Source organism: Balearica regulorum, chromosome 8 (assembly GCF_011004875.1).
Source record: "Balearica regulorum gibbericeps isolate bBalReg1 chromosome 8, bBalReg1.pri, whole genome shotgun sequence".
Classification (NCBI taxonomy): domain Eukaryota; kingdom Metazoa; phylum Chordata; class Aves; order Gruiformes; family Gruidae; genus Balearica; species Balearica regulorum.
Window position 1 is genome coordinate 1839610 of NC_046191.1, and position 12116 is coordinate 1851725.

At 47.1% G+C, this 12116-nt stretch overlaps 1 protein-coding gene across 3 annotated transcripts in view; it reads left to right on the forward strand.

The window, feature by feature from the left end:
- The window catches only part of WLS (Wnt ligand secretion mediator), a 48776-nt gene that overhangs the window by 17329 nt on the left and 19331 nt on the right, over positions 1–12116 (forward strand). For all 3 annotated transcript variants that reach the window (XM_075759129.1, XM_075759130.1, XM_075759128.1), the window contains exon 2: positions 10344–10616. In XM_075759129.1, the coding sequence (XP_075615244.1) occupies positions 10344–10616 (273 nt within the window). The remainder of the gene's footprint in view (positions 1–10343; positions 10617–12116) is intronic.

Below are 12116 nucleotides of genomic sequence, written 5' to 3' on the forward strand. Positions count from 1 at the left end.
TTCCCGAGCGCTGGTCGCCCTGCCTCTCTGCCTTTGCAAGGGATAATGATTAAACAGGAAGCCTTTTTGTTAGTAAATAACATTTATGGTCTTTGAAGTCATGGTATAACTCTGGTAGCCTCGGAAAAAGCCTTTGAAGGGCGCAAGGTGTCCATCTGCTCCGGGACTGCCTGCGGCTGGCCCCAGCCTGGGAAGTGCCTGCGGATCTGATCCCTCCTATTCAAATGCAGATTAAATTCTTTACATATCTGAGTATTGGCGGTTTCAAGGTATCTTGTTATCTGTAGTGTGCGACTTGTGGAGTTCTCGGCTGTCGCTCAGGAGAAAAAGCTGCTGGATAACGTCGGGTGGCACTGCTATTTTAGACCTCTGTTTGCAGGGATTTCATATCTTGGCTGGGCGTAGCAGGAAATGTATTTCATCCCCGTCGAAAATTGACAAAGGACGACTTGGAAGAAGATCAAACTGTCTGTGGCAATTAGTAAATCACTTCTACCTTTTTTTTTTTCCCCTTCCTCTTTTAAATAAAATATTTTTGAATATATATTTCTGTATTTATGGAACTCATACTGCTAGTGCTCATTCTGCATTTGTTGCTGCTGTTGCATGTGTATATGAATGATGGAGGTCATTCATTCGGATCTTCAGCAAATATACTTGTACTTTACTGCCTCATAAGGTTTTCCTGCTTTGTGACTTGCCTGGGGCTGAGGGAATAATCCCTTATCTGTGAGAGCAGGATTGTTCCCCAGAAGCCTTTTGGCTGGTGTTCGGCGGCAGCAGCCTTGCAGGGTGCTGGGACTCCCGTGCCCGCAGTGGGGATCCCAGCTGTGCTTTCAGGTTTAAAGGCTCCTGGTACAGCTGCTCCTGCAGCTCCGAGAACTGACTTCTTCAAGAAAATCTCCAGTTTGCGCTGCTCTAAAGAGCCTGTGCTGCACAGACAACTTTTCTGCTAGCACAGCCCAAAGCTGCAAAAGCGGCATTGAAGAACAAACCTGGAGCAAAAAAATCTCAGCTGCCCCCCAAAACGCATACAGACGGATATCTCGGGGTACTGCGTGGTTGTAGGAAGCTAAGAAAGCATAGAAATTCCTCAAAACCACGGTAAGGCTGCTCTGCTGGCTGTAGTGCTTGGTTAGGGACCTCCAGATCTGGCAGCTCGTGTCCATTACAAGGCGGTAGGTTTGGGTTTGGCAGAGGTCTGGGCTGCCGTCTGTGCCACCAAATGTCACCTTCCATCCAGCCGTGCTTCAAACTCGGTCAAGACTCCCATTGCCCTCCAACTGCGGTGGAAAAGCCATCGCTGCCCGAGCCAGCGCAGTTGCCAGAGGAGCTACGTGCACAGCCCGGTCCTGGCTTGTCCTCCACATCCAGCACAGGAGACCTGGATGCAGAACATGAACTTGGGTCAGGAATTGCCCAAACTAGGCTCTGGAGATTTGGACAAGTTCATTTTCATGGTCTGAAACAAAAAGGACCTGTAGTATTGAGAAATCTATTGGAGAGGACAGAAATGAGGATGTTCAGCTACAATGCTGTGTCTGGCAACTCCTGCTGTAAATAAGGATGGAAATGGTGCCCTGGGGCTATAAAGCTTGATAACGCCTGAAGTCAAATGCTAAGAAAGAACTACTTTCTCAAGAGGAGTGGGCTTCTAGTAGGTGGTGGCATGGTTTTTTGTTTGTTTTTGAAAAGATCAATTAGGTGATTTAAATGTACAGCAATTCTGCATATAAAAGCTGCCACAGTGTTCAGAAAAAAGTCTTTCACATAGCTTGTGAAATAGTAACTAGTAATAAAAAATGGTAATTTAAAGACTGCGTTAGTGGTCATTCTCACCAGCATATTAAACTGGTAGCATCAAGGCCAGGAAAGAGGGAGGTAGAAAGGAAAACTTTTGCTCTGCAGTAAATATGTAAGTATATATATAACATTATTCAGGTTCTCGCTTTTCTAGTTGGAAGAGCTCAGTCCGTCGGATGATAAATTAGCTTGTTTATTCCTATCCTGCTGTTGGTTAGTGTAATGAAGCAGAAGTCCATTGTGTGTGCTCATTGGGTAGTGATGGCTCTGCACAGAAGGGGGTAATTGAGTAGAAAAGCAGAATGCTCCTGGTGCATGGGAGAAGTTAACACCACATGAGGTCACTGGGATTCAAGCTTTAATCAATGTAGACACAATGCAATCGAGATTTTCTAAAGGGCTTGTTTATGGTGCGAGAGCAAGGGTCAGTAGTTAATTTGAAATGCTGTAGGTGTTCTAGATGAGAAGGTACAAAATATATATCACAGAGGTAAGTACTCCTGTGGGAGCAGAGCGGGGCTGTTGGTCCTGTAACTGGGCTGAACGCCTTGTTTGCAGGGGGACGGAGGGATTGTTTGAGGGTTGATTGTAGGAGCTTTTTCAAGATCTACTTAATTTAATGAAATTAATAAACTGAGGGATGGTGGCTTTTATGCAAATCTAGGCATACGTAATATCATAAAATGAAAATATTGAAAAATTGAGCTCACTTGTCTCATAGTGAGTATTTTTTTACTTAAAGATTTAAGTCTAAATACAGAGAAATGGTGGGTGTTTTTTTTTTCTTCTTAGGAATGGTTCCTTAGGTAAGCCCCTTTACAGGTGGGATTTTATTTTCTGCTCCCCCCCCTCAGAAAAGGGCAGATGAATGATAACACATTAATAGATTGCTTCAAGAACAGTATAGCTGAAAGGAAAGCTGCTTACAAGAGACATTAAAGCTGTCAAGCCTTGAACTGGGGCTTTGAGGGGCGGGGGGGAAAGTTCTGCAGCTGCTCAGTGCTATTTGCCAACATCTTTCAGGGTAAGACCAGTGGGCTGGTGGAGTTTGTCTAATGAGTCTTCTCTGTTTGCCCGAGCCCACGTACCATCACTAACATGCTTTGCAGGAGAGGTCAGCCCAAGAAATGGGTACGAGCAAGTTCTGCTTGTGGCACTAAGATGCAAAAAGGTATTTATTAAAGATTGATACCTGTTTGGAGAAAGTAGGCTTCCTTTTCTTCTGTCCTTAAAGATCTAACGGGTTTAACTTTGTATTTTTTCTCTTAGGCATTTAAAGGTGAAATGTCTTTTTTTTTTTTCCCATCTTTGAAGATTCATTAAAGGTTCATGGTCACCAAAAAGCCTCCTTACTCTGTTTTTTACTCTTTCTTTTTGTATCCTGCCTCAACTAAGCTTCGGGCCCCTAAGTTTTGTGTAGGGGTGGCTGAGCATCAGCTGTAAACACACCAACAGCAGGAGGGAGCGGGTTGGGTGGGGAAGAGCAGAAGCATCTGTGGGGGTGAGGGGAGAGCAGGACCTGGGACACAGCACCCAGGAGACCTGGGAGCTCCAGGGAAAGCCGGCTGTGACTTTTTGGGGTAGAATCGTAGAATGGTTTGGGTTGGAAGGCACCTCAAAGATCATCTAGTTCCAGCCCCCCTGATATGGGCAGGGATACCCTCCACTAGCCCAGGTTGCCCAAAGCCCCATCCAACCTGGCCTTGAACGCTGCCAGGGATGGGGCATCCACAACCTCTCTGGGCAACCTGTGCCAGTGCCTCACCACTCTAACAGTAAAGAATTTCTTTGTAACATCTAGTCTATATCGACCCTCCCTCAGCTTAAACCCATTCCCCCTTGTCCTGTCACTACACTCCCTGATAAACAGTCCCTCACCATCTTCCCTGTAGGCCCCTTCAGGTACTGGTAAGCCGCAATTAGATCTCCCCGGAGCCAAAGTGAACTGTGTTGGTGATGGCGTTGTGTCACGTCTGTACGACGTGCTCCATGGCAGATGCTCACACACACTTGCCAAGCGCATGGACTGTAAATGGGATTGCTGCTTGGCACGGGGAGGCTTCACCCTTGCAGGCAGGAGCAGGATGGTAAGGCTTCATCACTCTGATCTGGATGGTAGAAACAGCATTAAAAACTGTTATGAGGAACAGAATGTGGCAATTTGATACAGGGCAAAGATTCAGGGCATTCAGAGAAAGTGAAGAAAGTGGTGACTAGAAATCTGAAGTGGAATTACATCTTCATTGGGACTGGTGTGTGCACAGGATCCAGCTGGCAGGATATTTGACTGCTATATAGTAGTTTAATATTTAGCCTGTGTGGGGAGTGATGGAAATAGGAATGAGACGGCAGCAAGAGCGGCACAGCAGCATCCTGGGGGCAGCACCTGCCCTCAGGACCAGGTGGGATAGGGCCCCAGGTGCCCTGCTCTGACCTCCTGAGTGGCCCTGCCATGGGCAGGGTGTTGGACAAGAGACCTGCTGAGGTCCCGTCTCATCCAGAGTAACCCCGGTTCCTCAGTGTCAAATGGAGCTCTTCCCTTTGAACCACTTCATTTTTGAATACGCTGGCCAAGGAAGCATAGTTGTGTAATATGAGGGTCTAGTTTTTGTTTGAAAAATGATGTTGTGAAAATCAAGGTTGGGATGTTGTGATTAATTCATTACACTTGTATTGATCAGGGGGAGTGGGTGTTTCCTTTCCTTTCTCAGTAACCAAACTTAGGAGGGTTAAGTCTTAGCTAGAACTTGCTAATTCCCCACCCCCCCCAAAATTTTTATGTTTAATTTAGTTGGCCACAGTGTTGCCCTTGTTTTGAACCAAATTAAAACTTTCGGTTCTGAGGATTTCTGGAGTGTGGTGGTAACCAGGCCCTGGCCCAGCGGCTGAGGAGGAGCCCTGTGAGGGATAGGCCTGCACCCCCCGTCCCTTCAGAATTTGTCGCTGTTTACCCGTTTGCTGGGTGTTTGGGGCAGGACAGCAAATTCTGTAGGGTTTTACTATGGAGAATGCAGGGGGACAGATGCAGCGTTGGGGTGTCCCAGCTGTGTGGTGAATCACTTCAGCTGTCTGCTCACACCCTGTTTAGTTTACATGAGGTGACAGAATTTCGATTCTGGTTGATAGGTAGCAGAGAAATCCTCTCTGTCTTGACAATCAGCATGGTCACCAGTGCTGAGGAACCAAATCGTGACATCTTTTGCTGAATCAGACCATAAGATCTGTGACCTCTCTGGCCAGTAGATACAAGGTATGCTGAGATGTCTCCTTCAAATCCTCTTATTTGGAGTTACTCTATAGCATCTTCAGGTGAAACACTGCTACCAGTTCAACACGAGACTGAGTAGTTTTGGATCATTCAGCACTGAAAGCAATTCAATTTCTGTCCATCCCCCCACCACTAAAAGTCTGTCTGTCTTTTAGCTGCTGCTGTTTCTTGGGTACATAGCTTGAGAAAATCCATACGCTTGAGCCAGTGTACCATCAGGCTGTATGGTACTTCCAATATGAAAATTGAGAAAAATCTCACTGGAAATTATGAGCACGAGTTGCTTCAATCTGTAGGACGTAGCTGCAGTGGCTTTGAAAGTTCATCAGAAGTCCTCCCTGGGAAGTGGTGACCATGCTGCAGAAGGCACCTGGCTCTGGCTGGGTCTTTTCCAACCTTCAGATTCAATGATTCTCACCGGCTCATTGCAAGGACCACACTCGCTTGGCAGGGAGCGGCAGGGTCTGCTGTGCCCCCTGTAATTTGGGATGCGCTTGGGGCTTTTGCAGTGGGCCAGACACCTCCAAAGCCTCTGCTGGAAGAGACAGGGTGAGTGGCTTCCCCCACTGTGCCAGCTGGTCCCTGCATACCTTAAAGACCGATGTGTTTATAGCATGTGTGCAAACAAACTTCAAAGAGGGTAAACTGTATTCACACCCCAAACTAGCATGAAAACCAGTGCGCTGCAAAAGAGAGGGTGCTCAGACTGTGTTGGTTTTAAGTTCGTGTCTGTGCTTGCCTGGGTTTTTTAGGAAGATTTAATGAAGGTTTGTCCCGTCAGAGCTAAGGAGGGCTCTGGTGGTGACAGTCACCTCCTGCCCGCTTCCCACGGGCACAGGCACGCCAGCTCCGTGGGGATCGTGGCTGTTGCTGTGAATCATCCTGTCTCTAAACTTGTCTGTGGGAAGTTTTTTCTCTGAAGTAGGGGGGTTGGAAGTATCCACTGACAGAGCTAGCAGCTTCAGCAGCCTCGTGCCTCCAGCTTTTGGCATCCAGCACTGCTGCGGTTGAACCCCATGGAGCGAGGGGTGTCTACCCGATGCCCCCCTGGGGCCACAGCACCTTCACGGGGGGCTCCCCCGGCAGCCCCACGCCAAGCCTGCAGGGCTGGCTCCTGTCTGAGCTGGCTACTGGAGAGCCGTGCTCCCCACCTGCTTCTGCAAAACCTTCCTGACCAAAGCCCTGCTCCTCGGGTTCCCTGCGAAGGGAACCCGCATTACTGCAGCACTTCTCATCGCAGCGAGCAGGCTGGAACGTGGGCTGAGGCTTATCCGCTGTATTATGCACAAAGGGCTATTTAATTATTTACAGGCTGACATATATCATTTAATATATAAAGCTGAACCATCTACCAGCCCACAGGCAGAATGGCCGAAAGCAGCCTGCTTGGCACCACGTTTTATCTGAAATCCCTCGATGCTAGCTTTGTTTTGCATAGCACTTTGTAATACTGTTAGTTGACTTGGCTGCAGTTTCACAAAGCATTTTTTTTCCACTTGGTTCAACACTCACTTGAATTTAATGGGACTGGAGCCAAACAAGTAATGGAAGCCAAGTGCCGACGTTTGTTTGGTGTGCAGTTCCTGACAAGGAATATATATAGTAATTGTCTCTTGCTCCTCAAAGCTGTAACTTTGGCAGAGGGGGTACTTGAGTTAGCATGCCAAGAATTTAAAATCATAATCAGTCAGTGATGAAAACATGTATTTATGGCCATAATGAGTTGCATCAAAGCAAGAAACATTTGTCTTCTCTATAGAAGTAACAATGTCTCTTAATTCAGAAATGCCTACTTTTAAATCACACAAAGATCTGTCAGAGTTAAAAAGCTCCGAGAGCTTGGCCTGGTGTCCGGCTTATTTCACAGCAATATTCCCAATATTCGCTCAGAGCTGCAGATTTAGCCATGGTTACTAGGTTCTGCATCGAGGCATGATAAAAGACTGTTGCACCATTTTAGGCACTTAGGGCATGTCATTAAAACATTCTGTAATCCTGGACTTGCAGCTAGATTTCTTGTTTGGTTTTTGAATGCTTGATTTTATTTTATCTTGCTGTTTCTTTCTGGCATATCAACGATTTGTTCTGGTTTGGGGCTGCTGTAACGTGGGAGCTTTCTGTGGTTCCCACAGGAGTGCTGGATGCAGTGAGGGTGTGAGAAGCAGCAGTATCTGCGATGCACTTAGGACTGATAGCAAGAGCAGGCATGAATCTGGGGTGTTCCTGCTTGAGCGAATCCGTTTCCATTCAGCCCACCCTTTATGCCAGCATCACTGCTGCATTTCAGCTGGAAGAAACTTATTGCTGTCAAAAAACCCCCACTGAAAAAAATGCAGTTTATAAACAACTGCTTTTTAATAACTTCCTCCCGACTCACATGTTGAGTCATCTCTCCCCAGCCTGTAGGAAGGAGTGCAGATGTCATCTTCCTAATGCGGTGGCACGTTAAGTGAAGATGCTATGTGGAGTTCCTGGCTTGCATCCCGAAAAGCAGCGGAGCTGCTGTCGGGATGCTGCGCCCAGAGGACCCGGCTCTGAATCCCCTGGCGAAGTGCGTGCGGACGGCAGCGAGCTGAGCTGGGGAACCTGAGCTGGCTCTGCCCCGGACGGGGCTGCGGGTGGTCGGGTGGGTGTTGCTCAGTTTTGGTTTGTTTTTCTCTTGTGGTTTGTAGGTAGGGTATTATTGCTTGCTGCTGGAGTGTTTGGTGGGCTGCGACCTGTTCGGGAAGTCCTGGACCGTCCATCCGAGTGAGGATGGTGACAACGTGACAATAGCCTTCAGCTGGAGCCCGCGGGCTGGCCAGCTTATCCCCAGTTTTACGTGCCCACCTCGGTGGCTCTTCTCTGCAGACTTTGACATTGTCATCTGTTATTCTATATGGCTCTATGTCTGTTATTCTGCGTGCTACTTCTGTTTTAACTTGTAATATAGAAACATTTCAATGCTTATCAGTTGTGTTAGAGCGTTTTTACATTAATAGGTTAAATTCACACTTACGTTTTTGAATTTCAAGCCTTATTTTCATTTTTAAATGGAAAGTTTGGGGGTTTTCATAAATGTCATTTCACAAGAAACTTGTATTACATAACTTTAATTTCTTCAAATGCTAGTGAAAACAGAAACCAAATAAAACTCTTTAACAGCTTAAAAAGAAGAGTTAACCTGCTCCGTCTGCTTCCCCAGACCTGTGAAGCTGCAGAAATTCCTTGCAGCCTGTCCAATGGTACCTTCCTGGTAATACTTCAGAAAATAGGACCGTTCTGGTTTAATTGCGGTAAAATGTATTGGGCGTTAAAACGTGCTGAGCTGGCTGTTGTGCAAAAAACCTACTTCTGTCTGTGACCAAAAGGGAATAGATCCATAAGGGACAGGGAAATTACTGACCTTCTGGTCGGTTGACTTTGACCCGTGGCAGCCCCTCAGATCGTACTGGGGAGATGAGGAACTAGAGCATCTCCAGCTCTGCTCGTCCCCGTGGTTTGCCAGTTCTGAGATGCATTCAAATAGCACAAAAATATTTATTTCCCAAATGATATTGGAAACAGGGCAGAACCACTGTCATAAGAATTCTTTGCATGGAAGAACTATGTTGGAAATATATGTGAGTTTTTAAAAGCCTTTTCTTTCTGTGAGATTTGAAGGTGGTTTATGCTGAAGTTCTGGCTGAAGGTAGAATGCTTTAATGCTTTTAATGCCTTTTTTTTTTCCCTGCTTTCATCCTTATTTGTACTTCAGAGTTTCTGTTTCCTCATCAATGTAAAGCCCGAGCAGTATAATCCTCCACAGTTTTAGTGATCTCATCTGGGATGTTGCCCATTTTCATTGTATTAGAATAATGTATATCTTGTGCACATGCACAAAGCCTCGTTGCTTGCCGTGGTGATGGGGGCACTGCAGAGTTTGGAGGGGGTGTTTCAGAGCCAAGATCTCTATTCAGCTGCTTTTCTCCCAATACCTCAAAAGAAAAAAGAAAAGTGCCTGTGGCTAAGGGAAAGAGACACAAGTCTTTGGTTGCAATAGTCATTAGTTCACACCTGACTTACAGCAGAAGGAAGAAATATCTTCATGCAAAATTTTCCTCTACAGTCAGCAGCAGTGGGTGAGCAGGGACTATTGGAGCATCACAGAGGCAGCCAGTTTTCCTGCCGTTTTCCACGGAGGTAGCCTTGGCGAGGCCGAGATGGGTCCCACGGCGAGTCTGCAGATGGCAGGTGTGGGTGGTGGCCTGGGCTGGGTCAGTTGCTGCTCTCTGCCTTTACAAGGATTTGGGCCAGCTGGCATCCCCTGTTGGAGCACAGTCCCTCAGCACCTGTGGGGCGGAGGTGGGACCAGCTCTGCTAGCCATGTGGCTGGAGAGCAGCAGAAGTACTGGTAGTCTTTCCAAACAGCAGCCATGGCAAAAATCCACGAGAAGGGTCCGTTGGCCATGGTGCCTGTGAGCAGTAACCTCACGGGATAGAAACATGTCTGCATTTACCTTGGTTTTCCAAAGATGTTTTGCTTACCTTACTAATTTGAACTACGTTGGGATGAGGATGTACCTCTGTGTAAAGAGGGAGTGTGAAGTGGTGGTGGTGCTCGTGCCACGCTGCCGGGAGGCTCATCAGGTCGTCCTGGCCCAGGGAGGGCTGCACCCCCTTCTTCCCTTGGCACGCTCCCCACCACGTCGCTGCTCGGCGTGAAAGTGAGTAAAGAATTAACGCAGCAATATCTAGCTTATCAGTGCTGGGAGCTTTTTTTTTAATTTCCCTGGTGTTTTTAAAAAAAGAATCGCGTGGTTCAGCAGTGCAAAAAGCCTTCCTGCCCAAGGAAACATGTGGCTGCGCGTGGTTCAAATCGCTGCGGTAAGCCTTGCTCCGCTCCTCAGGACCACAAGGTCTAGGATTAGTTCGTCTGTCTAGGTTTGCGATAGCCACGTTTTGCATGTGGATTTGCTCGAGCGAGCAAACTAGAAGGGTGTAAGCGCAGACAAGATGCCAGTAACTTTCGGTATGATTTTGGTGTAACTGAGGTGTCTGAGACTGAATGAGCAGATTCCAGCTGCTTCAGCTAATCCTAATTTGATCCAACTACAAAGTCAGTAATATGTCTGTAGATGTAATAAACTTAATTACTTGACTGCAAGATCAAGGAGCTGTGAAGGAGAATCTTTTGATGCATTTATTTTAAATTGCCTTCAAGTAGCTGAATGGGGAGCTGCCTATTTTGGTGGGGAAACCACTATATGAGATACCTAAAGATGCTAAAAATGTGGTTCTCTTCCATTTACAGCTCCCAGTCCCACCACAGCTGTTCCTTACACGTCAGTGAAGTGCATTGACGTAAGAAAGAACCACCACAAAACCAAGTGGCTGATGCCCTGGGGACCCAACCACTGCGAGAAGCTCAAAGACTTCGACGAGGCGGTGAGCAGGCAGATCGAAGCCAACGATATCGTGTTTGCCGTGCACATTCCCCTCCCCAGGAAGGAGATGAGCCCCTGGTTCCAGTTCATGCTTTTCATCATGCAGCTGGACATCGCGTTCAAGATGGACAACGACCTAAGTAAGTCACTGTCTGTTGTTTGCTGGGTGCTGACTGTGGTCGAATTCCCCAGCGTGTTTCCTTTTGCTTTTACCTTACACCGTACGTTAACTGCTACGTGCCTCCATACAGTGAGGTGATACAGGAGCATGTTGTAAAGGTGGGAATCAGTAATGGGACACTTCAGTGTGTACCTTTACAGGAGAACTGCTCACGCTGCACCAGCGAGTAGCTAAGCAGATGATGAGCAGGTTCCCTGTTAAAGTACGTAGGCCACCAGCAACTACACTGGTTTAAATCCAGCAGATTTGCTTTCACAGCGTACACACCTGGGCTTCATACAGTTTTTCCAAATATTCCAGGACGCTGAGCGCACAGCGACAGTTTGCAGCCGATAATACAGCCCAGCCCTTTCAGCTGCTGCTTTCCTGCCGCTTCTCACGTCCCCATCCCGTCCCTTGTGCTGGCTCTGCACGTGCCTGGCCGTGAGCTGCGTTGTGCAGCCATCCTGGGCAGGAACTCGGGTTTGGCCGGACGAGCTCTCTGACCGGCTGGCAGGTTGAGCTGGTCACTGCTGTGCCAGGTAGTGCCAGGGCCACCGCTGAGGATCTGCTGGAGCAAGTGAGGAGTGGGGATGTCCCTTCTGGGGACATCGCTGTGCTCCAGTCTGGGCATCTCGCTCTGTGTGGAGGTGGTGAAAAGCAGTGTCACGAGGTGGGGTTGGTTTTTTTTACTTTTATAAACGTCTTTGCCCCAAAAATCCTTTATATCAAGACTTGAACCGGTTACCGGTTTCCCAGTGCTGAAGACTTCAGGCCATGCTCTTCTGCTCTGTGTTTGCCAAGCGCTTTTGTGAGATGAGTTTCTAAACTGTAAGCCAAAGTACTTAGTAAATGAAGTTATTGCTCCGTAAGTTGACATGAGGAGCTTCTAAGAAGGAATGCTCCTGTCTGAGGTTTTAAACATGCATTCTCCGTTGAGCACCAGTTGCAGAAAAGTTGATATTTATTTACCAAGGCTTTGTCGTAATAACAGCTTTAACTTTTCTTCAGTTTGAGGTTGTTTGTTGGTGAACTCCAATAGCTGCCCTACCTTCCATCGATTGTTGTGAGACGCATTTTTTTGCTAGGATTTGATAAATGCAGATGGAAAATACCTTTTGGCCTGGAAACTACAGTGATCCAAATTAATTGGAAAACCATATAGGTACAGGAACAGGAAGGAGCTATCTTACTGGGATTCACCTTTTGTACCTGGAAGAAGATAAAATATGCAAAAAAACCCCACCCTAAACCCAAAAATAACCCTAGAAAAAAAAAAAATCTGCAAAATGATGTCGGGAGCAGCAAGGGCAGAGTGATCTGGTCCTTAGTGAAAGAAGTCGTACGTGTGTTTGCATGTTTTGCTGTGCTTGGGAGAAATCCCTCCCTCCAACAGCTATAACCTAGCAATAACTAAACAATTTTACTTCTCCAGCTGGTCTGCACTGGGGCTTCTGTAGCTCTTTCTCTGGCTGCAGCC